We start from the raw sequence: 27181 nt of genomic DNA on the forward strand, positions 1-27181 counted from the left end.
TAGGGTTATTGCACTGCGCGGGAGTGCGGAGCAAATTGAGCAATGAGTGAATCCGAGCAGGCAACTATCGGGCCGCCTATGCATGCTTGGGGGCATAGGGGTCCTTGCGGGGGTCCTAACGGCGCTCGTGCGATCAGGCAGCGCCACGGACAACTAAGTCATGCGGGAGCCACTTCACGCACCACCTTTCGCGCATGTCGCGCCGCGGCAGAAAACTAGTTTCTTGTTTTTCTGCAACTTTCTCTCAAAGTGCATCGCGTCTCGGTGCCTTTTCTCAACTTGGCTCAGCTTGGGACGTTACAGCACATGCGACGGAGCAAGTTTCCGCTGCTCGCGATGTCAAAATACGTCACTTTTGCCCCTCAGTGACCGGCGCAGGGATCCGTGCGGTGAGCTGCCTATGAAAATGGCCGCGTCCCGGAGTGCAGGTAACGCCACAGCGCGCCGCGGCTTCCTTTGCCTCGGTTCATCCTCCTGCTCTTTGCCCGACGTTCCGGGCCGCGGCGTCGGATAGCAGTCGGGTTCGAGGGTGCATCGAGTCGATTAGGACAGTCGGCGAGTGCGGTCGAGATGTCCGCGTTGAGGTAACGGCGGCGCCGTCTCTCTCGCCTGTGTGGCTTCTAGTCGAGTCAGCTGTGCAGAATTGGCCAGGCCGCAGGGAACGCGGCGAGAGAGCGGAGATTTTGTTTGATAGAAATGTTCTATTTTGTTTGATAGAAATGTTCTATTTTGTTAGAACGTCTCTTACTGGGGAAGGCTTCGTTCAGCAGTGGACCGAGCGTTGATTGTGATGGCAGCGGTGCAGCAGATGCGACCAGAGACACCACGGGGGGAGAGAACGATGCAGATTAACAGTATTTACAAGTCAAATGTGTTAATTCGGTATGTGTGTGCTTTGTTTGAAAGTCTTATTTTTTTTTACCGAGTCTACATTCGTAAGCGATGCACTTGTGCCCTGTTATGGGTGGCTTGGTTGGGAGATCGCTACATCGCAGCAGGCTCGTGAGAGATGACGTCGTCTTCTTCAAACCAAGTTTAGATGACGTCGTCTTCTTGAGGGTTTCATCGAGCAGTGGATTGACCACGGCTCGCTGGTGTTGGGAACGGCTGTGCCAGGAGAAGCGGCGGACACGGGGGAGGTGGAAGAGGGGAGAGGGAACGATTTTTCTCAACGTCTTATTTGTAGTTTATTGTTAGCCGTAGTTAGTAAAGTGTGTTTTTTTTTTCTTTAAGTATTTGTTGATTTGCCAAATGTGTTTTGTGATGCATTTGTGCCTTGACGTGGATGGTTTGGTAGATCGTTAACATCGCATGTGAGAGCGAGCGGTGGCTTGAGGAGCCATCCAGCAGTGGATATATATTAGATGATGATGACGACTTGTGGTTTGTAGGCAAGGCTGTAACACCATACCAATTGTTTTGTATTTTAGTAAGGGTAGGTAGAGGTTTTGTGCCCCAAGGTGTTTTTTTGTTGCAGCATTTGCAATGCACGTGCAGCCCTTTTGTTTACTGCCGGATGAATGCCTCTCCACGCCTTGTGTCACGCATGGGAGTTGTTTCATCATACTTCACGGTGGTGGTTAGTGCAGGTTGGTGAAGACGGGGCAGAGGAAGGACCCACTCGGGTAGCCCTCGTCACTGGTGTAAGCCGTGGCATGGAATCGAACTCGTGTAGATGGGTTTTTAGCGACATTGTTAACCACCGCTTCACGCCAAATTTATAGACGCTACAAATTGCAATTCGGACATTAAACATCATTCTGACCACGGTGAATGCACACACGGTTCCGTGTAAAAGGTTTCAGTTTAGTGTTTTAACATCTTAACACCTGTTTTGTTGCCAGAAAAAATGAGATCGGTCCATATTTAAATCCCAGAAATCTGATTGATTTACTTCACCGAATGCATTAAGGTCTGTGTTTTGGGTTCTAGCCAAGGTGTAAAATAAGTGAACATGCAAGGGTCTGATTTGCAGCCAAAATAATATGCTGTCACATTTTGGCCTATAAATTAGTAAGTTTAAAGCAACAGCATTTTTGAGCAGCATTCGTTCATGCAGGCAAGCAGTCGACTGCTTTTGGCTTTTGACACATCAGCAACAATTGTTTTATATATGCGTGCCGCTTGCTTGGTGTTAAACATGAGCCTTTAACAAACGCGATTAATCTATTCAATCCGTGCGGTACAGAAACATTGAACAACATTTGTGCAGTCTTGTTGAGTTTTGCGAGTGGTGGCCAGAGTTGCTGTGCTGCCACTGGAGATCCGAGTTCCATTCTCTTCCGCGGCTAACATCACTTGAGTGATTATCTAAACCGGTCCTGGGTGCCCCCACACCCTTCGCAAACCCACATCGACCATCATGGTGAGGTATACCATGGGACCTTTTTTGCCAGTATCAGGGTATGAAAAAATAAGAATAGGTTTGACCCTTTCTGGCAATAAAACAGGTGTTAAACGCACGCACTTGTGGTGAGCATGCAAACAAAAAATGTGTAGCTGCTCACCCCGAACTATAAATGCCCTGAAAGTGAGACTAGGCCCTCAATAAGGCTGTCTCTGGTGTAGACCAATCAGTTTCAAAGACCATGCATATACTATCAGTGCATGTTTTTGTTTGCATGTTCACCACAAGTACGTGTGGGATGGTCAAACAACCCAACATGACAGACACCGTATGGGGAGAGGGGTCCCTTGTCGAGTATTATCAGCATAAGTTGGTGGATTGTAGGTAATACGTAAAATAGACGTTTTCTTTGCCTCGCTGCCAAAAAATGTAATTACATTTCGTTGCATCCAGTGATGGTCCTTGCACACCGGTGCTTCATTTGTTTAAAAGTATTAATGTTGTTGCTTGTCAGCTTAACACGTAGGGTTTCGTGACCAATATCCATAATACAGGTTTTTGTTGGGGTTAAATCGCGTAAATTTAAATGTGCCGTTAAACCCACCACCATTTGACACAGCCAATTAGTAAGGTTTGTCACGTAAACCAAACATGCCAACTAGTACAGCACACTGGTGTGTTGGAGAGAAAATCCACAACATTTACAATCTGAGTGCAGTTGCTTGTGCACCACCATACTATTCTCTTTTGAGAAGTCTGTTGTGGTGTTGGTGGGGGGAGGACTAGTTTTTTCAGTGGTGCCGGGGGTGGCTTTTGAGTTCCTTTAGTGGGGGCGATTCCACATTCTTTTGTGTCTTGTGATGTTCAAATCGACAGCGCTGACCGTCATTAACACCAAAAAAATTTGCGGTGGTATTTGCGTTGGTGCCCGTGAATGACAACTCCCCACATTGTCAGTAACTCTGCCTTACATGTTGAACGTATATCGTCGGATAACAGTCCACCAATGCTCTATCTTTGAAATGCACTTCCAAATGTAAGTCATTCTCTGCCCATTCTCAACTGTGAGGGAAGGGTCAGTACCTGAAACATCTATACAAAAATTTGCGAGGCAATGTTAATGATGCACGTGGTATGCTTTTGATATTTTTTTTAGAATACAATTTGGATTTATATAGCCTCTAAAATGTGACCGCATCTCATCTGTACAGAAATTGAGCACATTTATTTTTTAGAACGAGGCAGTCCGAGGAAGTCTATTTTATTGTGGTCGTACACCACTCCAACGAAGTCTTCATTTTTTTTATTGCTGTGTCCGTCATGTTCTGTTTATTTGCATTTGAATATCACGTTTTATTTTGAAGTATGCATTTGGGTTAATATGTGCGAGCGCGCGATTCTCACTTGCCGTTTTATTTTAAGGGCAAAGTCCGGCTTCTTGCAATTGGATGTAATTTTTGTTCAAAAACTCGGCCTGGTTTTTGAGCACTGATGTTATCACCCAGTTCAGCCTGGTATTTAAATGAGGAGCCCCGTGGACTTACTGTCTTCTCGTGCAGCTACGAATGACCGCGCCGACCTTACTGCTGCTCATTTGGCAGTCGCGCTCGGTAAATAACGCTTCTTTCCTCCAGTAAGACGGGTGTTTTTTAAGGTCACCCGTGTAGGAAAGGCAATACAATTAAATGTATATAGCGTCCGTTCACAATTGCATCACAAGACACATTTATGGTGGAACGGATGGCACGGGGGTGCATACATACACTAATTTTCCATAGCCGTCGATAGCAAGGCAAGTGAAGTCAAGATTTTTTGGTGGCCAGTGCCATCGATGTCACCACTCGTTGTTGCTATGTTTTGCGAGCGGCTCTTACGGTCTCCATTGTATCGCACATAACCAGGAGTAACGCGTCATTTTGTTTATTTGGTTTGGGTTATTTTTTCCATGGGTAAAACCCATTGGGAAATAAATACTCATTTTCGATAGGGGACCTGGTTACACAATATAAACCTGGTTACAGCAACAACAAAAAACACGGACAAAAAAAGCAATCTTACAAACAACTGTACATGGTCAAGTTCCTAATGGCAAGGTCGTCCGAAAGGCAAGGTCGTAGAGCGCTTCTTGCCACTGCAACCCCCCCCCCCTGCTTACCCCAACCTCCTGCTTACCCCAACCTCCTGCACCCTTGTACTTCTTGCAGTGGCCTATCCCGAGTGGAGCCAGTGCAGGGCCCTTACACCAATGGCTTTCTACTGGCTATTCCCCAAACCAGAATCTGGCTCGGTGCCAAGCAGGACCGGGGGCAGGATTTATTCATTTTTGTTGTGCGTTACATCGGTCGATACACTGCACACGTGCTGCCGACATCGCGCGTTTTATTGCGTGGCACGGCTCAGTTTCTGCAATGGGGAAAACAACCCAGGGTGCCGCCGTAGCCACATCATGCCAACGTGGCACGGCCCCGGTACAGCTTGGTTGTACGGTGGAAAAAGAGATATTGTTGTCACCGGCAGCGAGGAACGGGTGCCCTCGGAGGAGGTGATCGCGGCGTGGGAGGATTATTTGACCCGGGTGGGGCTGAAGCGCTGGACCCTGGACGGCATCATGACGACACAGCAGGTGAACGCCACCGAGCTGCTGAGCCTGCTCGAGTCCTCGGAGCTGCAGGTAGCGGAGGACGTGCGCAGCCTGCTCGTCGAAAACCTCAACGTCGGTGAGCGGTGCGCGTCGTGCTGCTGGCGTGCAGAGGTTTTTAACACGGAGGCCACTTTGATCCATAGTCGGGAGGTAGCGATTCACCGCCGCCTTCGATGATTAAAAAAAAAATCCTACATTTCATCCCGATTGTGCTATCCTTTCATGAGACAGAATCCATTCGGAGCCATGCAACCGGTCGTTTAAAAGGCAGAACTTTCCCGCCCGCACCTCCGATTAGCTCGGTTGGCTATGTATGGTGCGAAAGAAACTACATAGGTACCTGCTCTCTCCCATCAAGGAAAAGTGTTTGTTGCACGAGTCAACTGTCTAGTTTCATTGGTTCGGGAATATATGCAATTTAAGTGCAGATCCAATTTTTTATGTGCTCATACTTCACTGCTGGTCAGTGCTGAGTAATTAAAGTGGAGAGCATAGGTTATTGGAGTGGTACATTTTCTTGTCCCGCCCCTGATGACAATGCAGCCCTGCAGCAGACTACATCGTGGTCACCCATCAAAGCGCTTTCCAGCTTCCGAGATTAAACGAGATTGGGGCGCATTCCGGGTTACTTGTTTTAGGGGCAGTGTAATAGAACCATCTTTGGGAAATGTGCTTACTTGCTATGCTGTTGCGCAGTGGAATGTGAGTGTGAAAGTGTTTGCCGTCGGATTTTTTTTGCAGAGCGTGGTCCGTGGCTGATGAACAGCCTGGTGGATTACTACATGAGCCACAATTCGGACCAGGCCCTGCAGATCCTCTGTTCTGTCCGCGAGCCGCATGACAAGGTTGGTTTGCAAAAAGCGATCTTCCCCCCACCCCCCTGAATCGAACCCAGGTTCCTCCTTGTTGTGAGGCACGAGTGTTACCCACTGCGCCGCCACCCGGCCGTCCAAAAGCCACATGCAGTGTTTGTCATCCCTGTGTTTTAGCATCTCCTGGACAAACTGAACGAGTGCATGGCCCGGGCAGCCACTCGGCTTCCCAGCCTCAACTTGCTAGGTCATGTCGTGCGGAGGCAGCCGTCCTGGATCCACAAGATCTACAGGGCTCCCGTGTTTGCGTCGCTGCTCAAGTGCCTGAAGGCAAGCACGTGCCTACAGAAGGAAATAATAAGGCCATCGGAACACTGGCATTGTGCTCCGATGGAGGGGATTGCAGTGTGTTGTACAGTGGCTGATCTATTGGTCTGTAACAACATAAGATGAGCAGACAATATACCTCCACAACATCTGTCTCTCCATGTAAAAATTAAAAGCACTTATTACAACATCCCATGAATCACAAAGCCCCTTCTGGGAGTGCATAATTGTAGCAGCAATAGTTCAACACAAACTGTAATGCTGTGTAGTTAAGCTAGACATATTGTTCTGTCTGTGAAAGTTCATTAATTTACTTGCTTCTATTTTTTGTGTTTTTAAGTAAGTGTATCTAAGTAGGAGTCGGTGGCGCAGTGGATAGAGCACTGCAATGCCAACCCGGCCTCCCGAGTTTGATTCCCGGTCATGGTTAACATCAGTGGCACGTTCTATATGAACTGGTCCTAGACTCCAACCCTTCACCAACCCACTGACCAGCATGGTGATGTACAGTCAAAACAACCCCTACGATCGATGTAGGATGCCGTGGGGAGTCCTGCATTCAGAGGTGGATTGACAAAGGGCTGAGAATTATTATTAAGCTGCACTGTAATGTCACATGACAATCACCTCTATTAATAAGTTGCCACTATCGCCAAACAGTCTATGGCATGTGACATCAACGGCCCACAGCTATTATTGTTTCGTGTTTAGAGTTTAACATCAATGGGTATGTTGACATTCGCAGTCGCTGCATCTTCGAGCGAACACAGCGCCAAAACCTTTACGATTCATTGCATAGAATGGTTTGCCAAACTCTGAAAGCCAGAATCAATATCGGCATAGCCACGATAAACCACCTCTGAGACGTACATGTGAAGTATGTTCGTGTTTTTATCAGGCTACGCATCATGAATGCACCCAATCTCATCGGTGCGGCAAAATTCATCATTGTGCTGTACAATGCTCAAACATCACTTTCCCACCCCCCCCCCACCAGCCTGCACTGACCAGTCTGGTGAAGCATTGAGTGCCAGCGACAGTGAATATTTTACCAAATGTTGAAAATTGCCTGCAAATTGCCCAATTGGAATTACATGTAAGCAACATCGTCCCCTTCCGCTAAACTACTGTGGACAATGTCCGCAAACCATGGCACCTTGGTGGTAGACTTGCTCTATAACAGTGTTCTTTACTAATTTTCAGAGGTGGGGGCCACTTTTGCCAATAACACATTTTTAACCATTGGGTTTTGAGAGCAGCACGAATGGGGTGTTTTTACATTTGTGTATTGTCGGGGACTGCACGTCAAAAGCTGTGCTAAAGGCCACCCAGGATCTGCCAGTTGCCCGCGTGCCATGCAGTGAAGAACACTGCTCTAGTAATTGCGCAAGTTCGAAACCTACCTGATTATTATTGTTAAGAGCAACCGAGCTGCGCAAGGCGGCCTCTCGTTTTACGCCGACCCACGACGTTTTCACCGCAGACGGATTCCAACGAGGTGGTGCTGACCACGGGGGTGCTGGTGCTCGCCACGCTGCTTCCCATGATCCCGCAGGCCGTCAAGCAGCACGTGCACGAGATCTTCGACATCTTCAGCCGCCTCGCCTCGTGGGGGCTCAAAAATGCCGGTGTGTGCCTGCCCCCTGTGCCCAGCTGGTACCACAAGGTTCCAGGCGGGGTCGTCTTGTTGTACGGCTGATGTAGATGCAGATCGACAACTACAATCTCACATTTTTGTGGTCGAGCCAGATTACCGCGTTGGGAACAACGGACTTGTATCGCTGTGAGGTCTCCTTCATATTTGTGGATCGAGCATTGCATCGTTATGTTATACGGTCTGTTTTGGACAACCTCGGTCGCACACTGGAGTTTTTAGTTTTCCATTTGTGCATCAGGTGTCAGGTGGTGCCTATTGACCAACCGACTATGCGTCCATTTTTTATATTGTATTGTATATATATGTTGAACTTGATGTAGCCAACCATGGTAACTGGAAGTGCTCGGGAAGGACAACAAACTAAAGCCAAAAAGCAATTATCAAGTAATGAGTTTTCAATCTTGATTTAAAAGTGGATGGCTCAAGTGGCTTCCTATAATCGGAAGGAAGAGCATTCCAGGCGGGAGCATTGTTTCAAGACAAGCGAACTGAACTGATTTCGACATTCGGTGCCTCATCAGCAGTCTTTTTTGCTTGAATCCATTTTGGGAAGCTGCTGCTCTTACAGGCAAGGACCCTGTCCTTATGATATGGGGGGGCGGGGGTGGGGTGGTGCTAATTTGACACAGATTTATATAATACATGACACGCGTGATACATGATTATGAGTTGCGTAATAAATCCTGCCTGTGTTGCTGCCACCACCACCAGGCCACGTCCCGGAGGTGTGCGTGGTGCACCTGCATGCTGGCGTGTACGCCCTGTTCCACCGCCTCTACGGCATGTACCCATGCAACTTCCTGTCGTACCTGCGTGCGCACTACAGCATGCGGGAGAACAGCACCCTCTTCACGGAGGTCATCCTGGTGAGTGCTCTACCAAGCACAAAGACAAAGATGCCCCGTATAGCCTTAACATACTGTTGGGGCAAGTGCTGTTAGCGAGCATCTATGAAGGCCGGCACGGGACACGAGGGGGTGGGTGGCCAGCACCACGCCCGGCCGCCTTTGTCTCCCCAATGGCGTTGTTTACACACTGCACCAGGTACTCATTTGAGGCTGAGTCGACCTAGGAGAGGCTCAGGACCGACTCGGGTAATCGTCTCACCGGTGTTGGCCATTAGCGGGAATTAAACCCTGGTGCTGGGTTCGTAGCGCAGTCCACTAACCGCTACACTACCGCTACCCTCGCACGCGCCCACACACGGCACCTGTCCAGCCTTTCATGGATGTCTCATGCGTTGTAATGTGCACTGTCTTCAATACCGGGCTAATTCAGGGGCGGGGTGGCTCCAGTGCAGACATGGTTTATAAACTCAAGTCAAAGTGATTTACTGCTGAAATGAGCGTCAAGGCAATGCGCCTCTCCCATTTACAGCCCCTGAAACAGTGGTGGAAATTCCACATTCCTATGACGGCTGGGGCAGGGGGCTTGGGTGGTGGGGGGGGATAATGGGGTTGAGTCAACCTCAATAAACCATGTTGTCATGTTCTGCACTGTTTTCTCAGCCCATGGTGGAACGCGTGCGGGTACATCCAGAACTTGTCACGGGGACCAAGGAGTACGAGATGGATACCAGCAAGTGAGTTTATCCCTGCCGTCATCGCACCTTCGTTCACAGTGCTGCTGTCCATTGGGAGTTGGTTTGTCGGGTACGCATACACGATCTTTTGAAACTCGCGATCATCAGAAACGCGTAGGCCAAGAAGAGCCGGAGGATTTCTCCAACTCTGGCTGTCCGCCTGCTGATGCTAGTTGTAATTGCTGGTGAAATGTCCTGCTCGAATTGTAAATGTTGTGGGTTTACTCTCCAACACACCGGTGTACTGTACTAGTAACGAATTGGCATGTTTTGTTTACGTGACCAACCTTACTAATTGGCTGTGTCGGGTGATGGCGGGTTTATGCCACATTTATATTTACGGGATCTAATCCAAAAACCTGTTATGGATGATATTGGTCACGTATGGCTCCTACGTATTTAAACTGACGAAGAGTCGTTGCGCCAAGCATTGGTCCACATTTCGCCGCATTGTAGAAAGCCTGCAAGGTTAGGCTGGTGTCCATCTATTGAAAGAAAGTTTAAAAAGTGGAATGCAAGTCTCCTGTTGAATGGAGACCTCAAGAACAAGGAAAAATGATGAAAATGGTGTTTGATGATTTAAATCGGACACACCTGCGATTTTTCCAAGTTCTAGAAGACTGTAAATTGTCTTAATTAATGACGATAATTTTAACTTGTGACACGCACGGTGATCACTCCTTCTCGAAGATAGAACGACGACTCGTCATTGTCACGATCATCACCAACGACAAAACCCTTGACGTGCATTTAAATCCGCTTTCTCTCCGAGGTGGAAGAAGTATGAGACTCAGGACGTGGTCATCGAGTGCGCCAAAGTGTCGCTCGATTCAAAGGAGGCGTCGAGTGAGGAGGGTTTCTGCCCCGTCCCTGATCAGCTGCCTCTGCACTGCCTGTCCCAGGCGACACCCGACGTCTCCTTCCAGTCGGGTACGGCGCTGTTTGGGGATTACTTGTGCAAAGGCAACGTCAAAGTAATTTATAGCCCCCATAGTCTATCCACTGCCGGGTAGGAAAGCCTTTCCCACTCCTACTTGTGGGCATTGTTTGACCATACTTCACCATGCTGGTTATTGGAATGATGGAGTGGCGTGGGGAGATGCCAAGGGCCGCCGCTAACGTTAGTCGTGGTCGGTAATCGAACTCGGGTTCATGTGGAAATGCGCCAACAACTATGCTGCCACTTCACCCACATTTCGTTATAAAAATCCAAAAGGCAAGATATTCTAATTGCACCCCCCAAAATTATTGCCCAGAGATTGATTTGTTTTCACTCGTAGAGCAGAGTAAGCCTTTATTTCAAATTAGTTTTAAGTCTTATGGTATACATTATCATGTAGGCCTTCCATCATTCGTAACTGATTGGCCTTCCGTAGAGTGTGACGGAAGCCGATAAGTAGCGGCCAAAGTGACTGGCGCAAGCATCGATTTCAATAAATGAATCGTCACAAGTCTGAGGGTCTTCATGTTACCTTCCTCCCTCACAGGAGCGTCTCTCTCTGGCTCCATTTCCACGACACCTACATCGTCGCGGATGTCTCATTCCTCCACGCCCATGAGGGTGCGCCGCCTCTCGATGGAAGAAGGCGATATCAAGGGCCACCAGGTGACCAATGAACATTCATGCAACATTAATTCAGTAGCTCCCCTCCATTAGCTGGTAGATTGACGGGTTAACCCATTGGCAGTGTGCTTTCTTTAGCCACGTCTCTGCCTTATCTCCGTCGCTTCAGCTGGACATGGTTCCCACTGGTCCGCTTTTTCACATCGTGTTGCCGTGCCTTGGGTGACCTCGATCCCGTTGGCCTGCGACTATGCCTTCGGTCATGATTGGCGTCGTGGTGCCAGCGACACGGCCACATGATGCACGTTTGACGATGCTTCACCGCGCTGGTTACTGCGGGTTGGTGAAGAAGGGGGGTGGGGGGGGGAAGGCGGGGGGGCCAAGAGTCTGGTTGAGATACCGTTCCCCGATGACCTCACAAAAGACATCGGTGTGAGGGCTGCCACATTTGACAGCACCATGATAATGGAGGGTGTTTTCACATGTTGTGTATTGTCAGGGGCTGCCCATCAGCAGCCGCACTTGCGGCCACCAGTGGCCCGCGGGCCTTGCAATGAAGGACGCTGCTCTATCGAGTTAAATTCCTCCTTTAGCTCCCTCCCAGTGACCTCCGATAGTGACACGAAACGCCGCCCCTGTTGTTTGTGTGGGGGGCACAGAAGGGGATCCTGCGCACCACGGCGGAGTGCAGCGAGGTGGGTTGGAGCCCCGCCAACGTGTGCGGGATGAGCACGCCGCCGTCGTCGCGCGGCATGTCACCCGTGCACAACCAGAGCGACGTCGCCCACGGCAGCTCGTCGCAGCACGGTACGGACTGCACGAGAGAGCGCGAGGGAAATTGCCTCTGCTTCTCAATTTCAATTACGAGCTGCGTCCGTGGTTTAATGTAGCATTGGCAGTCGCTGCAGATGTCACGTGACTCATGATATACAATGCGAACGCCTCAAATAATAAATTCTCACATGCATGACTGGACATGTGTATCTTGAGCATAAGAATTCATTTCAATCAACTTGTGAAATGCCCGTTAAACAAAAGTGCTTCAGGCTTGTCAGATAGGTGGAGAATGCACGCTCTAGCTCGGGATCTTCAAGATGAAAGCTGTTTATCTTTTTTTAGTTGTCTAATGCATTAACTTCTCTATTCCCAGCCATTTCGGGGACCCCCTTAGCGACCCCAACCACGTCCCCTGGACCGACCCCCTCGGACGAGTACGTTCACATCTCTCTTGACAGCACCGGCTCCTGCGCGGTGAGAGCACACTGCAGCAGGGGTCCCCTCACTTCCATGCAACGTGTTCCATCCACTGCTGGATGAAGGCTCCTTCCAACCCGTTGCCATCTTTAGAATGTACATATGTGTTTTGAGTATTTGACTGCTATAGATTTCTACGTTAATAAGCCAATTCGCTCGGCTGTCATTTGTGGCCAGGGCGCATCTGAAACAGCTCTATAGCTCAGTGGGCTTAGCTAGTTAAATAAAAATAGTTTAGCTGTAATCTCTCGGGTCTCGCATTGCAATGAGCTGTATAGCTTCTGCACACGAGCTGTTTTCATTAGTGCATCTGTACGTTGTGCACCATCCTTGGGTATGAATCATCCTTTAGCTGCCACTCTCTCTTCGGTTGTGAGATGCAGTTTCCAGGAATAATGTTAGAACAAAATGCAATTTTTTAAAATTATTTTAGTGATGGCCATGCTGAAGCCCGTTTTTCAATATTTCTGCAAATAATGTGCCACTGAAATAAAACAAATTGTGAAACAAATCACATGGCTCCCTTACCCACCTGTCCCACCAACCGTTGGGGTGCACAATAGTTCTCTGCAGCATCTCTTATACTGCCTGTGTGTGTGCGATTATTGTCGCGTGTTGTTTTACACTAATGTTGATTCACTCTTGTTTGCTCAGGAGGCTCGACAAGAAAAGCCCAGGCCTGGCGTCAGTGACACAGGCAGTGCAGGCAAGGTTACTGCCCCCTCCATTGGTAAGCCTCCACTGTGAGTTTATTTGGATTTTGCATGTTCGCCACTGGTGGCATGGATTTTTCTCCGGGTCGTCCGGTTTATCCCTCCACATTTATAAACGTGCACTCAAGAGTATTTGTCTGCGATTAAATATCCACATGATAAGCCGCCACTTCGTTGAGCTATCATTTGTGGCCAGGTCACATCTGAAACAGAGCTAAATAGCTCAGTGGGCCTTACCTGGTAAAAGAAAAAAATATTTTCGTGAATTTTTCTAGAGTGTTTGCGGCAACAAACTTGTTTTTTACGGCACAGCTGCCTCTGAACTACATCTCGCATCCTCCACGCTGAGTCTGTTTCCCTTCTCGTGCCGGCCCTGCAGACAGATCTCTGAACAACTCTGCGGCTGAGCGCCACGCTGCCAAGAGCAGTGCTGTTGAAGTGGGAAAGCAAGGTATGCTGAACTTCTTTCTCGCCGTACATAACCAACCGTGCTAATCGGAGGTGACAGTGATATTTGGCTTTTGGGAATTGTGTCTTAAGTGTAATTTTGGAACTCTGTTATTGCAGACTGCATGTCTCGCAGTGGTTAGAATACTGCTGTTTAATCCCAACAGTCCAGGTGGGTTAATTACTGACCGTCTTATTCTTTCACATGGCATTTGAAAAGCAATGGACCAATGTCAAATGTCGTAGCATTATTATGATTGAGTCTCAAGCGGTGAGAATTCTGCATTAGAATGTTTAACACGTAGATTTTCGTGACCATTATCATCCATAGTTTTTTTAGGGTTAGATCGCGTAAATATAAATGTCGTTAAACCCATCACCACCCGACAGCCAATTATAGTAAGGTTTGACACGTAAACAAAACAGGCCAATTCGTTACGAGTTCAGCACACCGGTGTGTTGGAGAGAATCCACAACATTTACTATCCGAGTACGACGTTTCGCCAGTAATTACAAGTAGCATCATCAGGCGGACGGCAAGATTTGTGATCACAATCTGGCTATCCGCCAAAGCGTCAAAGCGCCGGATCACAGCCGTGTGTGTGCTGCCACGCCCGCCAATGGCATTTGTTTTCCGCCAGCACCTGCATCTAGCAGCCTGACCATGCGTGTCGCCGTGTTTGTGCCTGCGCGAGAGCAGCGGAGAGCGAAGGAGGAGGGGAGAGTGCCGTGGGCAGCCCTGGCAAGGTGTCCCTGAAAGAGCTGCAGTTGGTCATCGAGAACCTGGCCTCCTGCGCTCCTCCGGAGAAGGACGGCGAAGATGGTGGGTGCCCCGCTCCTATCCCCGCCCCCAGCGTATGCCTCCCCTAACCTCAGCATGCCTCCGCATGCCTCCGCATGCCTTGCGGGTCGTCAATGTTATTTGACTGCACTGCACCACCCTGGTCAGTGCGGGTTTGTGAAGGCGGGAACCGTAGGCGTTGAAGCATAGAAGTTGTTGAGCTTGGATTGGGTGACCGCCGTATGTGTGGCTGGTTGTTTTCGACTGTGGGGCTACATGGTGGGCAGCAGAGGGTAGTGCACACAAGATAAAATGTTGTACTGTGCTTCTTTGCTGTCACATCTGTGCTGCCATCACACTTTCATTAACCCAGACTGATCATTGCAAGTGAAGTATGGTCAATGAATGTCCATGAACTGCATGATGCGGGGAGGCCTCCTTCAGCAGTGGATGATGAAAAGAGCTCTACGTGTACACCTTGTGTAAATACTGCTGACGAATATTGTGGCTGAGTCAATCATTTAACTGGTATGTCGTTACTCCCTTATCTGTTACTCTATACCTTCCCTACAAACAGCAATTCATCATCACCAGTTTTTTATCCACTGCTGGATGAAGGCCTCCCCATGCCTGCGCCATCCCTCACATTCTAGTGCTGCTATCATCATTATTAGCGTGCTGAAGTAAAATTAAATAAAAACTCCTACGATCTGTGGGATTGACAAAGTCCTCTACGTGTGCATGCAACGCATATTGGTAGTGCCATATATTTTCCACGCCGTAGGATGTTTTCTTTGAGAACGCCTGGTTCGAGTGCCTCTCTTCACGGAATCGCACCGCTTTCCCCCCTCGCCGTGTCTGGCAGTGGCGGTGAACGACGAGGTGTCGGAGATCAACGAGATGTGTCCAGCGCCGGCCGACCACCGGGGCGGCTTCGACTCGCCCTTCTTCAGCGCCGATGCGGCGCCGCCCGGCACGCAAGCCGCGCCGGGCACGCAAGCCGCGCCGGGCACCCACGGCGGGGAGGCGGCCGTGACGCAGGCGGTGCACCAGACCGTGGCCGCCTCGTCCGCCAACAACAGCTCGAAGTCACAGGGCCTCTCGGAGACGTCTCGTAGCACGAGGTGAAGCCCGCTGAGCCGCGCTCGATGTTGCCTTGCTCTATTGGCTCTCGGTTATAGAAATCCGACGACGCTTGAGAGATGATGCACCTCCGATTAGCACAGTTGGCTACGTATGGTGCGAAATAAGTTCTACATACATTCATGTGCTTGTAGTACGTAGAGTCTCTCGTATCAGGATTTTGGATAATCTGGAGTTTGTAGGTGGGGGATTTGGATAGGTCGAAGGGGGAGTTGTCAAGTCAGAATGTGAGGCTGATGTGGATGATGGTTTCAGCAAGAGCCGATGGCAAAAAAGTGGTGAATGAAAGCTCGGGATGAAAGTTGACTCCAAGTTTATGCACGCTACGCCAGTGCAACGTCAGTTTATAGCGGGTGCTCGCTCAAACTGGAGGCTTTGTTAAGTTAGGATTTTTCTCATTGAGGAGCACTTCAAGATATGGCAACATTTAGCTGAAGAAAGCTGTAGCGAATCGAAGGTGGGACTGCGTAATGACGCCATGTGAGAGCAGACAGTGATTTTGGACTCTAGCCTTTTTCAAATTGCGTAGGTGGGAGGTAAATCGTTGCTTATCGGTATATTTTTTTTTATTATCTAAGTTTGCGTGAACTTTTATTACGCATTAAAAAAATGCACAGGCAGTCGGAACGCTTGAATACCATTTCCTAAATCTTGGTAAGCAACAGCTGAAAGGTGAATTTGTAATATTTCCTTTTTTCCAGTAACAAGACACAGGACAGGTCAACCACCTCCTCCTCTTTTGCGCTCACCCCAGCCTCGGCCTGTGGCCGAGCGGCGGCCGTGTCGGCAACATGCTACCCGTACGAGCACCTGTTCGCGCTCGCCTTCCCGCGGGCGGCGGTGGGTGCGTTTGTCGACCGCAAGTCGGCCGAGTTGCGCGGCTTGGACGGCTCCCACCACAGCGGCTCCCCCTGCGGAGTGGCGCCGTCGCCACTCGACGTCATCGATGTGCTCATGCAGAGGGGTGGCGACGTTCACGCCAAGGAGCTCAGCCGGTGAGGGCTCCGGCGCTGGCCCCGAGCGCCGCTAAATGCCAGGCATGGTCGCGAGCACGCCCTGTGGTCCTAGAGCTCGGAAGGCAGTGGTCGGTGGTGGATCGCGTGCAGATTTGTGAAACTCCCAAACTCATTACTAGGCTGCGAGGTGGCGAAAAGATATCGATAATAGGAAATGTGTATTGTGAACTTGTCTGGGTTGATCTTTTAAATGTTAACCACTTGCATTGTTGTCGTTTTCTTTAGGTACTCCAGTTCACTCCCTTATGTTGCACAAAACACTGCTGTACATTGAATTAGCCACACATTGTAATGGATAAATGACGTTTTTACACTCCGGATATTTTCTTTTTTCTAATTTTTTTTATTTCGTGTTGTTACTGGCTCCTGTGTAGGCTGTCTCTCCCCAGCCAAGCGGCAGACTGGACACACTTTGGAGGTGCGGCGTGATGAATATATTTCAATGAAAAGCAGCATGTTAGCAAATGCATCGTGGCGCCAACAAAAAAATGGCCAAGTACATAATACGTGTAACGCCTTTTTGAATATTAATCACCCGAGTTTAGACTCGCATAAGAGTTGTGTAGGCGGTGGTGGAAACGAAAGACAACCCAAACTGACGATTAGTTCTCGTCGATGCATACCTTCGCCATGTACTCTGCTGGGCTGTCCAAGACTAGTTTGAAGCTAAGTGAGGACGAGAAAAGAGTTAAAAAGTTTCTTCGTGGCATACCAAGCGGTGCTTCAGTGACATCGCCAACTAACATGGTGGGGTTAAAATACACGGCAGCCTTCTTGTTTTGTACGGCATCTTCAAATCGGTGGATTAATTTAGTTCTGTCAATTTGAGCTTGGAAATTCACTCGGGCATTTGGGATCGCCAGACGGATTCCATTTGTACCTTTTTGCAAAAGAAAGTGGCGGGCGATGATTGGTCGATGCAAGCGGTGGATTTCACTTTACCGCACGACTGCTTACATTTTCCCAACTTCTGGAGGAGGAAGCCACGCACACTCTGACATGGTCGTTTATTTGTTGCATCTTCAATAAATAATGTATGGGGGTAATGTCACCGAAGTGCTACGGCGAGAATGGAATATTTAAGAGGACGTCCGCTGGGAAGATGGAGCAATGAAATCTGCTCGTTTCTCGGTGCCAGATGGTTTTTTACATTTCAGGATCATTAGGAGGTTTGGAAAAGACCATCTAGCTGTGGATTTATCATAGCTGATGGTGATGACTATGGTAGCACACCGGAAAGCCATTGAGAGTAGCTCTTCTCATTCAGCAAGCTTCGAACTTGTGTTGGACAGCCTGAAGACACGCTGCCTAGGTGTCTGCTGCAAGATAATATTTGTATTTTTTCTTTTGAGGGTGCATTTCCTGACACGAACAACAACAAAAAAATGGCAAAGTATGGCACGCAAAAAAAACAAAAGACTAACTTGAGACCGTTGCCGATGTGACTCGCGCAGGCTCCGTTCCCCCAGAGGAGATGCACCTTCTGCACAGCCGCCTGCACCTGCTGCATGCGCAGCTTCTCTACGAGCGGCACAAGCGTGAGCAGCACGCCCTGCGCAACCGTCGCCTGCTTCGCAAGGTCATCACCGCCACCGCGCTGCAGGAGCAGAACGCCGCCATGGTGAGAGTGGCGGCGCGTGGAGACGCACAGGAAGAAGTCTTCTTTATTTTTTTCTTCCCGATTTTCCAACGAAAGTTGAAAGTGATTATACATACATGAACTCATATTCTTGGTTCTTTCGGTAAAGTCACATAGAATGGAAATAATAAAATAATAAAAATTCAACAATCAAATTTTCACGACGTCTCAATTGCAACACAAGCAATCAATCATCAGGTGTGAAAACCACATGAACTCATTTCTTTACAACCGATTTTTGGATTTCAGTTTGTTATGCTTCCCCGCACCTCCAATTAGCACGGTTGGCTACGTACGGTGCGAAAGAAATTCAACACACATACACGGTGCGAAAGAAATTCAACACACATACACGATGCATTAGCTTTTTCTGTCCCATCCATGAGAGGCGTCTTCACAATACTTCTGTTCATGATACCTCTCGTGAAGAGGATTAATTTTGCACAAGATGTTAGCGTAAATTTGTATTGCTATTCAGGTCTTACCTTGAACAAAACTTGCTCAATTCGTGGAACGGTTCCCTAAAAACTTGGAAAAAAAACAGTGCTACAAGGACCGCTATCCGAGCTCTGCTGTCTTGTGGTGGCCGACACGTACAGTACTGCTTCCTGCGCGTACCTGGCTGGAGCGCTACAATTATCGTCGTCACTAACTAAATGTTTAATAGCGTTACAAAACCATGCATCTGCGTGTTTTTTTTGTTTATTGTCTCTGTCGCCTCTGCTTTACCAATGCCGTCTCGCCACTTGGCCGCCGTTGCGTTGCGCTCAGAATCGGACTTTATTTAGACAGCTCATCGGATTCCTCCTCCTGCGATGAAGCTCAGCTCTTTTTGTCACACATGTCCAGTAGAGGCAGGGTCAGCAAGGTACAACAAGAACTGCAGGAATGCGAATTATAGAAAAGGTCAGCAAGTCACTAAAAACAAATATGCATAAGTACATAAATTCCTTCTCTCCCCGCCCCTTCCGTGTGGCACCGCATCCTGCAGAGGGACCAGCTGCGCCTGCAGGACGAGGAGATCTTGGTGCTGCGTCGCAGCCTGACAGAAGAGCAGCAGCGGAGCCAGCAGCAACGCATGGAGAAGGAGCAGAACATGGGTTTCTATCAGGTGCAGCTGCGCTCCCTGCAGTCCGACCGTGACAGTCTGTCTGCCAGCAACCGTGAACTGCAGGTAGGCGATGGTCGATTGATTGCATGCACTTTTCTGTCCAGAGTTTCTCGTCGTTTTTAGAGTCGCTTGCTCACCGACGGTCAGTTGCCTCATTATCACTCTCCTATTGCTTCTACCGTGGTTACTGTGCCCCTTAAGCTTCACTCATTGATTCATCCTTCTGAAGTGCGGTGAGTTTATGGGCTTATCCCAGTCCGCAGTTACTGCACAAAACCAATACTTAATTTGGCTAAATTGCAGGTCCTGAGATTATTTTTTTTGACTGATTCTGGTGGGAAATTGCTACCCCTACTGTCTAGACCAGTGCTTGGCTTAACACACAGGCTTTCGTGACCAATATTTTTCCATAATTGGCTTTGTCGGGTAGTGGACGGTTTAACGACATATTTATGAAACCAGAGCTCGTTTGACGGGATCCCATATCCGAGAGGCAGCTCTGTGATATCTACTTATGTTGGCCGTTCTCTTAAGTGTTTCCTGATCCGATGGGAGAAACTAAAAAGAATGTCGTGTTTGGTGCGTGTTTGGCAGTGCAAGTTGGACGAGACTTACAGGGATGTGGTTCGACTCAAAGTGGAACTGCAAAAAGCCAACTGCAAGGTGTACGACACGTTCCACGAGCTCCAGCGTCTGCAGGAGAAGGTGGGTGTGGACAGCAGCAGGTTCTGTTTCATATCGTGTCGGGCACATTTTGCGTCTTATCAGACGTGTCCGGACTGTATTGGGGCACGGTGGTTGAGCGCATGGCTCGCAGTCAAAAGGTCGCAAGATGATTAAGCGAGGTACCACTGTGGGCAGTCGGCAGTGGTTGTCCTATGGATTAACTTGAACCTCCGTCATAAGAACGTGGCATTTTCACCAAGAAGTAGATTAATTGGCGCATAACTTTTTGGGATGAAAGCCACCGACATTTTTTTCAAACAGCCCTCTACTTACCTGCAATGAGTCGTAGGCTGTCTGATGAGAGTAAAGCAGCTTCGTTAACAAGCAGGAATAATCGATCGAGCACACCGTCGTACATTGTGCATTGACTTATCAAAACCCGTTGTCGTGGCTTTGAGTGCCGTAATGACACTCCAATTTTTTTTTTTTAAGTCTCATGCTTTAACAAGGAGCCGTCTGTTTTGAGCCCGGCATCTTCCTCCTCTATGTGACCGCACGTCCTGCCCTGCGTGCTTGCGTGCGTGACCGTGCGGGTGTTGCTCTCGCAGCTGCAGTCTAGCGAGACTCTGAGCCAGCATGCGGACATGCTCAACCGGCAGCTGCTTGTGCTCGGCGAGCTCAACGAACTGTACCGCGAGGAGCTGCACAACATCAACCACTACGCGGACAAGGTGAGCGCGCACTCTGTACGTAATAATCGTTGTAATCAATGAGATCGCGGTAAAGGCGAGCCTAACAATTGCTTGCTCGGGACGTTGCTTGGCGGAAGGGTCTCAACTAACGGGAGGCTCTAGAGGGGCCCCTCCAGAATCTGCGTTGGAAAACGTCACAGAATCCATTCCTGTCCTTAATTTGGTGGTTTTATTTCTTTCAAGTTGCCTTTCCAGCTTGTCCTGAATAATTGCAGCTGTTACTCGAGTCCAGCTTGGGGATGTTTAGCATGTAAATTGAACAAACATGTTTACAAGCGCATGTTGTTTAATTTAAGAATCGGAATCTTTATTTAGACTGCAGGGGGAATCCGATGGGCTATGAAGATATTTTTCAGACGTCCAGTATGGGCGGGTCGGCAAGTTGCAACAACAAACAATACAAACACACAATGTGAGTGCAAAATAGATTTTAAAAAGTAAGCAAATGACTAAATAGAAATAGTGTGATTTAATTAATTGTATTAGTCCGATTTATCAAGCTTGGGCAATGTAGCAAAAACAACAAAATAGTCCCACACCACACAAAAATTAAACAGTCCCTGAATAAAATGGTACATGGACATTGAACTATCCATACACAGGTTGGTTTTCTACTACCAAAGACAAAGATCCCCCATCAAGCCTGAACAGACTGTTGGGGAAAGTGCTGTTAGGGAGCACCTATAAAGGCCGGCACGGCACACGAGGGGGAGGGTGGCCAGTACCACGCTCGGCCAACTTTGTTGCCCCAGCGGAGATGTTTACACACAGCACGAGGTACTCATTTGAGGCTGAGTCGACATAGGGGAGGCCCAGGATGGGTTCAGATGATCGTTACCGGTGTTGACCGTGAGCGGGAATCTACCCCGGGTCGCCGGGTTCGTAACGCAGCGCACTAACCGCTACACTACCACTCCCTACCACCACCACCACCCTCCTGCCGTCGGCGTTGCTCAGGAGGGGGAGATGTGCTTGCTGTCGCACCGCCGCGAGCTGGAGAAGGCGCGCCAGTGCATGCGGCAGCAGGCGCAGCGTGTGGACGCGGCGAGTCGGCGCATCAATGACCTGGAGAACAGCATCATGGCTAAGGACATCCTCCTCCTGGAGCAGAAACGCTTCCTCGAGAACGTCAAAAACCAGGGCAGGTGAGGTGGTGTCCCGGGTGGCTCGGAAGTGGGGGCATTGAGCTGGTGCGACTGAGAACCTGGGTTCAAATCCCGGACGGTTGCATGTAAAAAATACTTGGTTATGAAGTGGCTTGATGGTCTCGACCACAATAACCATACACAAACATGTAAATATCATCATCTGCCATGATCAATCCACTGCCGGAGGAATGCTTCAGCCAAGCTTCCACCATCTCTCATGATGCCGCAATCCATTCGGCACCGATGAATTACAGTAGTTGCAAACGTAATTACATTTCATATTTGAATACAACTCACATTGAGACACTGCCCGTCTCTGCGAGCGTGGAGGGTTCCTCAGCACGCGGTGCTGCTTTCTTCTCGCAGGAGCCAGCAGCAGGCGATGGAGAGCAAGTACAAGGCGCAGAAGAGGATCAACCAGGCGCTGGAGAGCCACATGCTGGAGCTCTACAGCTGCCTGGAGGTGCTGGAATCGCCCGCTGGTTTCAAAGACCGCCCGTGAGTCTCGCGTACATGCATACGCATGAACACCTGAGCACAGCTCCAAAGGCCCCAAAACATGAACCTGACGGCAACAAAACAAGCAATAATTGAGTTGTGGTATACCGTAGCGAACTGAAGCTGCTATGGCTATTATAACAGGGCTCTAACGGAACTTCTCTGGGTCATTGTGTTTTGTTTTCTCGTGATGTCTGTCTTGTATTATTATTTTTTGCTCCCCGTGCATTTTGTTTGCGATGGCGTGTATGCTTCGTCGTCATCGTAAAGCCTCGGTTTGCTGTGCAGGAAGGAGAGGGCGCTCGCAGGCAACGCGGCAGACGCCGACTCGGCGACCCCGCTGCCCGACGCCGCTGGACCCGAACGACCGGCCAGCCTGCTGCCCGGCGCACCCATCGACGCCCGTGTGCCCCTCGTTAGCGGTATGACGACAACAACGAACAACAACACCCGCCATTCGCCACTAAGTGGCGGTGACGTCACTAAGCGGCGCCTGGGCCAGGCCAGGTACACTTAGAGGCCACGTGAAGTGTCGGATGGCTCGCTGACAGGAGTTTACGGGACGGACCCAGGTGCCATGCGTTGACTGGACCATGGCGCACCGACACCAGCGACAGCTTGTAGCGGACGTGGCTATGTTGCTCAGATACCTCTTGTTCCATTGTGCAACCAAACCACGCCGAGGCCGTGCTAAGTCTGGAGGCTCCAGGTGGTTTTTTTTCAGCTTCGGAAGGCGAGCGTGCTGCTGACGTCACATGCAATGAACAAGTCAAGATACATGTAGATGATGTGGTTACACTGTAGCCTTGCAGCGCACCAACTGACAATGTGCCATTATCCCTGCCCCAGGTCCTACTTGGCCCCAAAACAAGATTCTCATATCTTGTGAAGCCATTGTATGTAGCCATTATAAAAACACTCTGGATGTGCCAATAGAAGAGGGAGTACTGAACTGGCACATCTTGGGTTCGAATATTGGTTTCGTGCCAAATGTTATGAAACGGTGTTCTAGGGTGTAACGAATTGATGTTCTCAGCCCAGTTACCAAAGACTGCACAAATATATACCAAGACGAATCCACACATGCGCATGAATTTATTTGTTTAATATTTGCGTGCGTGTGGCTGCTCCACTACTCCAGCAGATCCGCCGTCCGCTGGCCTGATGGGGGTAGCCGCGAGCAACCCATACCCTGCGTCCCGCAGCTTCCTGGGACAACACACGCGGGAGCTGCTACGCAGTCGAGGAGGCGGCGGCGGAGGCGATGACAACCGGGAGGACGACGCGAGCGCGGACGCTTCGTCGGCGGCCGGCGCGCCTCGTGAGCCGCCCAGTTCCATGGCGGCGCCAGCGTCCGCATCGCACGCTCGCGGGACCACCAGGAACCTTGGTGGGGGTGGGCAGCACCAGCAGCACGCCCTGAATGTCAGGATTCTTCAGCAGCGGGGAATCATGGACTACGACGAGAAATAGCGAGCGGCGCCCCATCAGACATTCCCTGACTTGTCCCCCTCGTGGCAAATTGATGGAATACTTAGGTGGGTTTTTTTTACTGATGCGTGCTGCTCGTTAGAAAGCGGCATTTTGGAATACTGGTACGAACAAAAAAGGTGCTCTGTGCACTCTGTAACTGATGACGAAACAACAACAAAAAACTTGGTAAAATATGCTTTGTATTTTGGAATAATATCCCAATCTTGTCCCTTCTTTGAGGGCAAATGAAGGTGGTGCCCCCCCTCCCCCCTCGATTTTGTTGAAGTTGCCAACCGAGCTTCTCATTTTAACCCGGCTTGTGCATTTAAAGAGAGGCATTCTGACTAAATGTAGCTCCCGAGGTACTGCCACCACAGCTCGGAAACCGTGCAGGATCTCGCAGTGCGCTCACACGCGCGCACTCGCATCGTCCTGACTCGACGTAGCCTTTACGGTAGTCGCGCCCAACTTTGCATGCACTCGCCGATTCGTGTGTAACCTGGTGTAGAAATAATTGCCAAAAAACCCAAGAAAAAGCAAAAAAAATACAAAACTGAAAAAAGTAAAAAAAAAATGATGCTGCTGATATAAGGAGGAAAGTGCCAAAATTGTGTTGGAAAGGTTACGTTACACGTGAAGGTGTAATGACCTGGTGCATTGTTCTGTTTGTGTGTGATTTTCAGTTTTTTTGTCATGATGTTTTTTGTTTAATAACATGACTGAACTCTGTCTGGAGATATTTATTGCACATGTGAATTACGATAGCCCTGGAGGTTAATGGAACAGACTGCAGTTTGTCGTTGACCTTGTGTTCTCAACACTAAGGCTCGCCTTGGGTGCGCATTGTGTAACAAGAGATGCAGCTTTCTACAAATGTTGGTCACTTTTCTCCTTATGATGATGGGGGGGGGTGCGGGGGGTTTGTTCACTTTGGGCTGGTGGTATTTAAGATGTGCGCTTAATGGGTTTTTTCATTTTTGCGGGGGAGGTGGGGGGGTTATCTCTAAAGCGCTCGCCGTTTTTTTTGCAGTGTCGTTAATATTTTGCTGTTCTGCCGTAACGCGGGAGTGGTTGCCGAAGCAGCCGTTTGCCTGATGTTGCTTTTTCCTCCTTGCGCATCACATGGCAACCAAACTCTTGCAAGCAAAAAAAAAGCTAAAGGAAAAAAAATGCCTCTCCATGTACTTTTAGTCGATGACTGAGCCGAAAAGATTTTGCACTTTAAACATATTTTTTTTCTCGTAGCGTCACAGGCTTATGTCCAACACGACAGTTCTCAAGTACTTCCATTCGTATGAGCCCTCTACTGACTTTGGAGTGGCGTCCAGTTGTTTCGACGACAGTATATCACGAGAACGTGAAGCGTGCGTGGCTACAGCGCGGAAAATTAGTGTAGCGGGCGTACTCACTCGGCCTTACGTGTCCTCTTCGACGATATGCAAGAGCCAGGTCTGAGGGTGTGTGCAAGGTATTGTCGCTGTACTACCGACCAGTAACCCTGGGCCTGGAAGTGGTTAGTGCCTTGTTTTAGTATAGCTCTTTGCGTGACCGTTTTTATGCCGTGACCGTGCACCAGTTGCTGGTGCCTCCGGCAGGACGGTCCGTCGCTCGTGGCCCGCGGCGATGTCTGCGTGGAGGAGCGCGAAGGAGAGCAAATGCTGCTGCGGTGCTTCGTTCAGCACGATCTGCCTCGGCACAGCAATTTCCACCGCTCGTGCGTGACGTGATGTACGTTTATTAAAGAACCGTGATGAAGTGAACGCCTCTCGTATAGACGAAAAACAGTGAGAATGTGAAAAGGTGGCCAGGTGGAATCGAGGTCGCTTGATTTAACTCTTGCGACGAACTTCAATTCCGGTGACATAGCGAGTGCATGGTCCGGAGGTCACTTCTTGGAAGAGATCTCAAGTAGTTATGTGATATCCGCTTTTGCGAACTGTTCTTTATTCTTATTCACTCTTACAGATGAATGGGCCTCTGTCTCATAACATACCGATAGCGCAATTGTGATCAAAATTGGAGCAGGGTAGAAAAATATGAACGTTAAAGTCTTGTTTTTCGATGGTGGGGTGGTGAAAACATACTGGGTGAAGTATTTTAACCAAGCTCTAACCTGAACCATAGCCCGACCTCTGCCACTTTTACCGGGACCCCTTATTCACCTTTGAATTAGCTTTTTTTGCTTAGGTGTTTCAAGTGTCCAGGGAAAATTGTTGTTCTGAGACATTTTGTGTTGATAAAGCATATCCAGGACCACTGCCCGACTCGGCTGTACGTGCAGACTTGGGAGCCATAGCAAGCAACGAAGTAGAGCAGCAGAGCTGGTGCGGAACAATTGCATAACGGGAGGTTGACATTGCAATAGTACAGGTCTCTTATTAAGTGTCGCTTAATGTCTGCTCTTGCGTTTTGGCAGTTGAGCGTGTCCAGGGATTGAAAAATAACGGATGTGGTTTGCTACCGAACCTTTTGCATGTGGATAGTTTGCGTTTTTGTGTTAAATTCTTTGTTCCATTTTTGCACGCCCAATCCTTGTTGGTTTTTCAAAAACCTGATCTGGCGGTGATCCGTCTCCCCCCCCCCCCCACACAGTATGAAAGGAAGCATTTCAATAAACGAAATACACGCCGTGCACTTTTACGTGTTTATACGACTGATCTGCTTGGAGATGCTGAAATAAAGATTGAATTGTCATGTGTGGTGCTAAAGCCTTTTCAGTTCGCCCTTGGAGAATTTCACTCATCCCTATTAGATATCGCTTGGACCATAACTTACATTTTACAATACTCGAAAGTACGATAAGACTTATTTTTAGCACTTAAATTTAAGTGATATTTGAATTTATTAGGTGGAAGTGTTTGTTGGAGCCATGCATTTTAGAAGGCACTAACCATCAACTGCATCGGAACATCAAGAAGCTGATGTGCCCATCTTAATAAATGGAAAATTTAAGACAAACCAACTGGTCTGCGCTCCTTCAACGGACGAATATAACCCATACTGACTCCTACCTAAAACCCGACTCCCACCACCATCCATCGCAAAATAATTCCCACATCAAAACGCTACACCATAGAGCTCAATGTATCTCCGACCATGAACACCTAACCAGTGAACTCAAACACGTACACCAAGCTCTCAAGGCGAATTTATATTTTGACTACACAATCTGCAAAGCCATCACCGCAACTGAGGAAGGAGCCATCTGAGGATCCAATCAAAACCATCACCCTGCCATAGGGGTAACCAAAAAGATTTCCAAAATCATGAGCAAACAAGATCCAGGTCCAATTTAACACTACATACAATTCGTGATCTGATCCTATCTGTGAAGGACAAGGTTCCTGACATGCAATATCCCGGCGTCTACAAACTAAGCTGTATCTGCGGCAGCAGTTACATTGGGGAAACTCGGCGACATGTCTCGGACTGTGTTCGTGAGCATAAGGCAGATTTGAAACACGGCAGGACCAATATTTCTGCCGTGGCTGATAATTATTTTAATGTGGCTGGCTCGCACGAAATTGATGTCTCTAAGGCGGTGGCACTTTGCAAGCCTACTGGCGATCAACAAAGATTCGTTCATGAAGCCATCCATATATACAGACAG

The 27181-nt window shown here is 48.9% G+C and overlaps 1 protein-coding gene across 3 annotated transcripts; it reads left to right on the forward strand.

The window, feature by feature from the left end:
• The first annotated feature begins 292 nt into the window (after window positions 1–292).
• TSC1 (TSC complex subunit 1) lies at window positions 293–26265 on the forward strand. 3 transcript variants are annotated; one of them, XM_078603239.1, is made up of 25 exons: window positions 293–428; window positions 4865–5064; window positions 5730–5833; window positions 5978–6130; window positions 7611–7755; window positions 8496–8650; window positions 9293–9366; window positions 10139–10296; window positions 10854–10972; window positions 11590–11737; window positions 12081–12181; window positions 12839–12914; window positions 13277–13348; window positions 14045–14167; window positions 14991–15249; window positions 15970–16263; window positions 16659–16702; window positions 17739–17905; window positions 18915–19097; window positions 19629–19739; window positions 20309–20431; window positions 21410–21597; window positions 21967–22098; window positions 22387–22520; window positions 23240–26265. In XM_078603239.1, exons 2-25 carry the CDS (start codon window positions 4956–4958, stop codon window positions 23569–23571), a joined length of 3504 nt encoding a protein of 1167 aa, XP_078459365.1. In that variant the 5' UTR covers window positions 293–428; window positions 4865–4955; the 3' UTR covers window positions 23572–26265. The 3 variants fall into 3 exon arrangements, with proteins under 3 accessions (XP_078459365.1, XP_078459363.1, XP_078459364.1); XM_078603237.1 differs by lacking the exon at window positions 293–428 and adding an exon at window positions 436–584; XM_078603238.1 differs by lacking the exon at window positions 293–428 and adding an exon at window positions 436–584 and having other exon boundaries at window positions 23243–26265.
• The last annotated feature ends 916 nt before the right edge of the window (window positions 26266–27181 follow it).

Source organism: Lampetra planeri, chromosome 20 (genome assembly GCF_965212315.1).
Source record: "Lampetra planeri chromosome 20, kcLamPlan1.2.h2, whole genome shotgun sequence".
Lineage (NCBI taxonomy): Eukaryota > Metazoa > Chordata > Hyperoartia > Petromyzontiformes > Petromyzontidae > Lampetra > Lampetra planeri.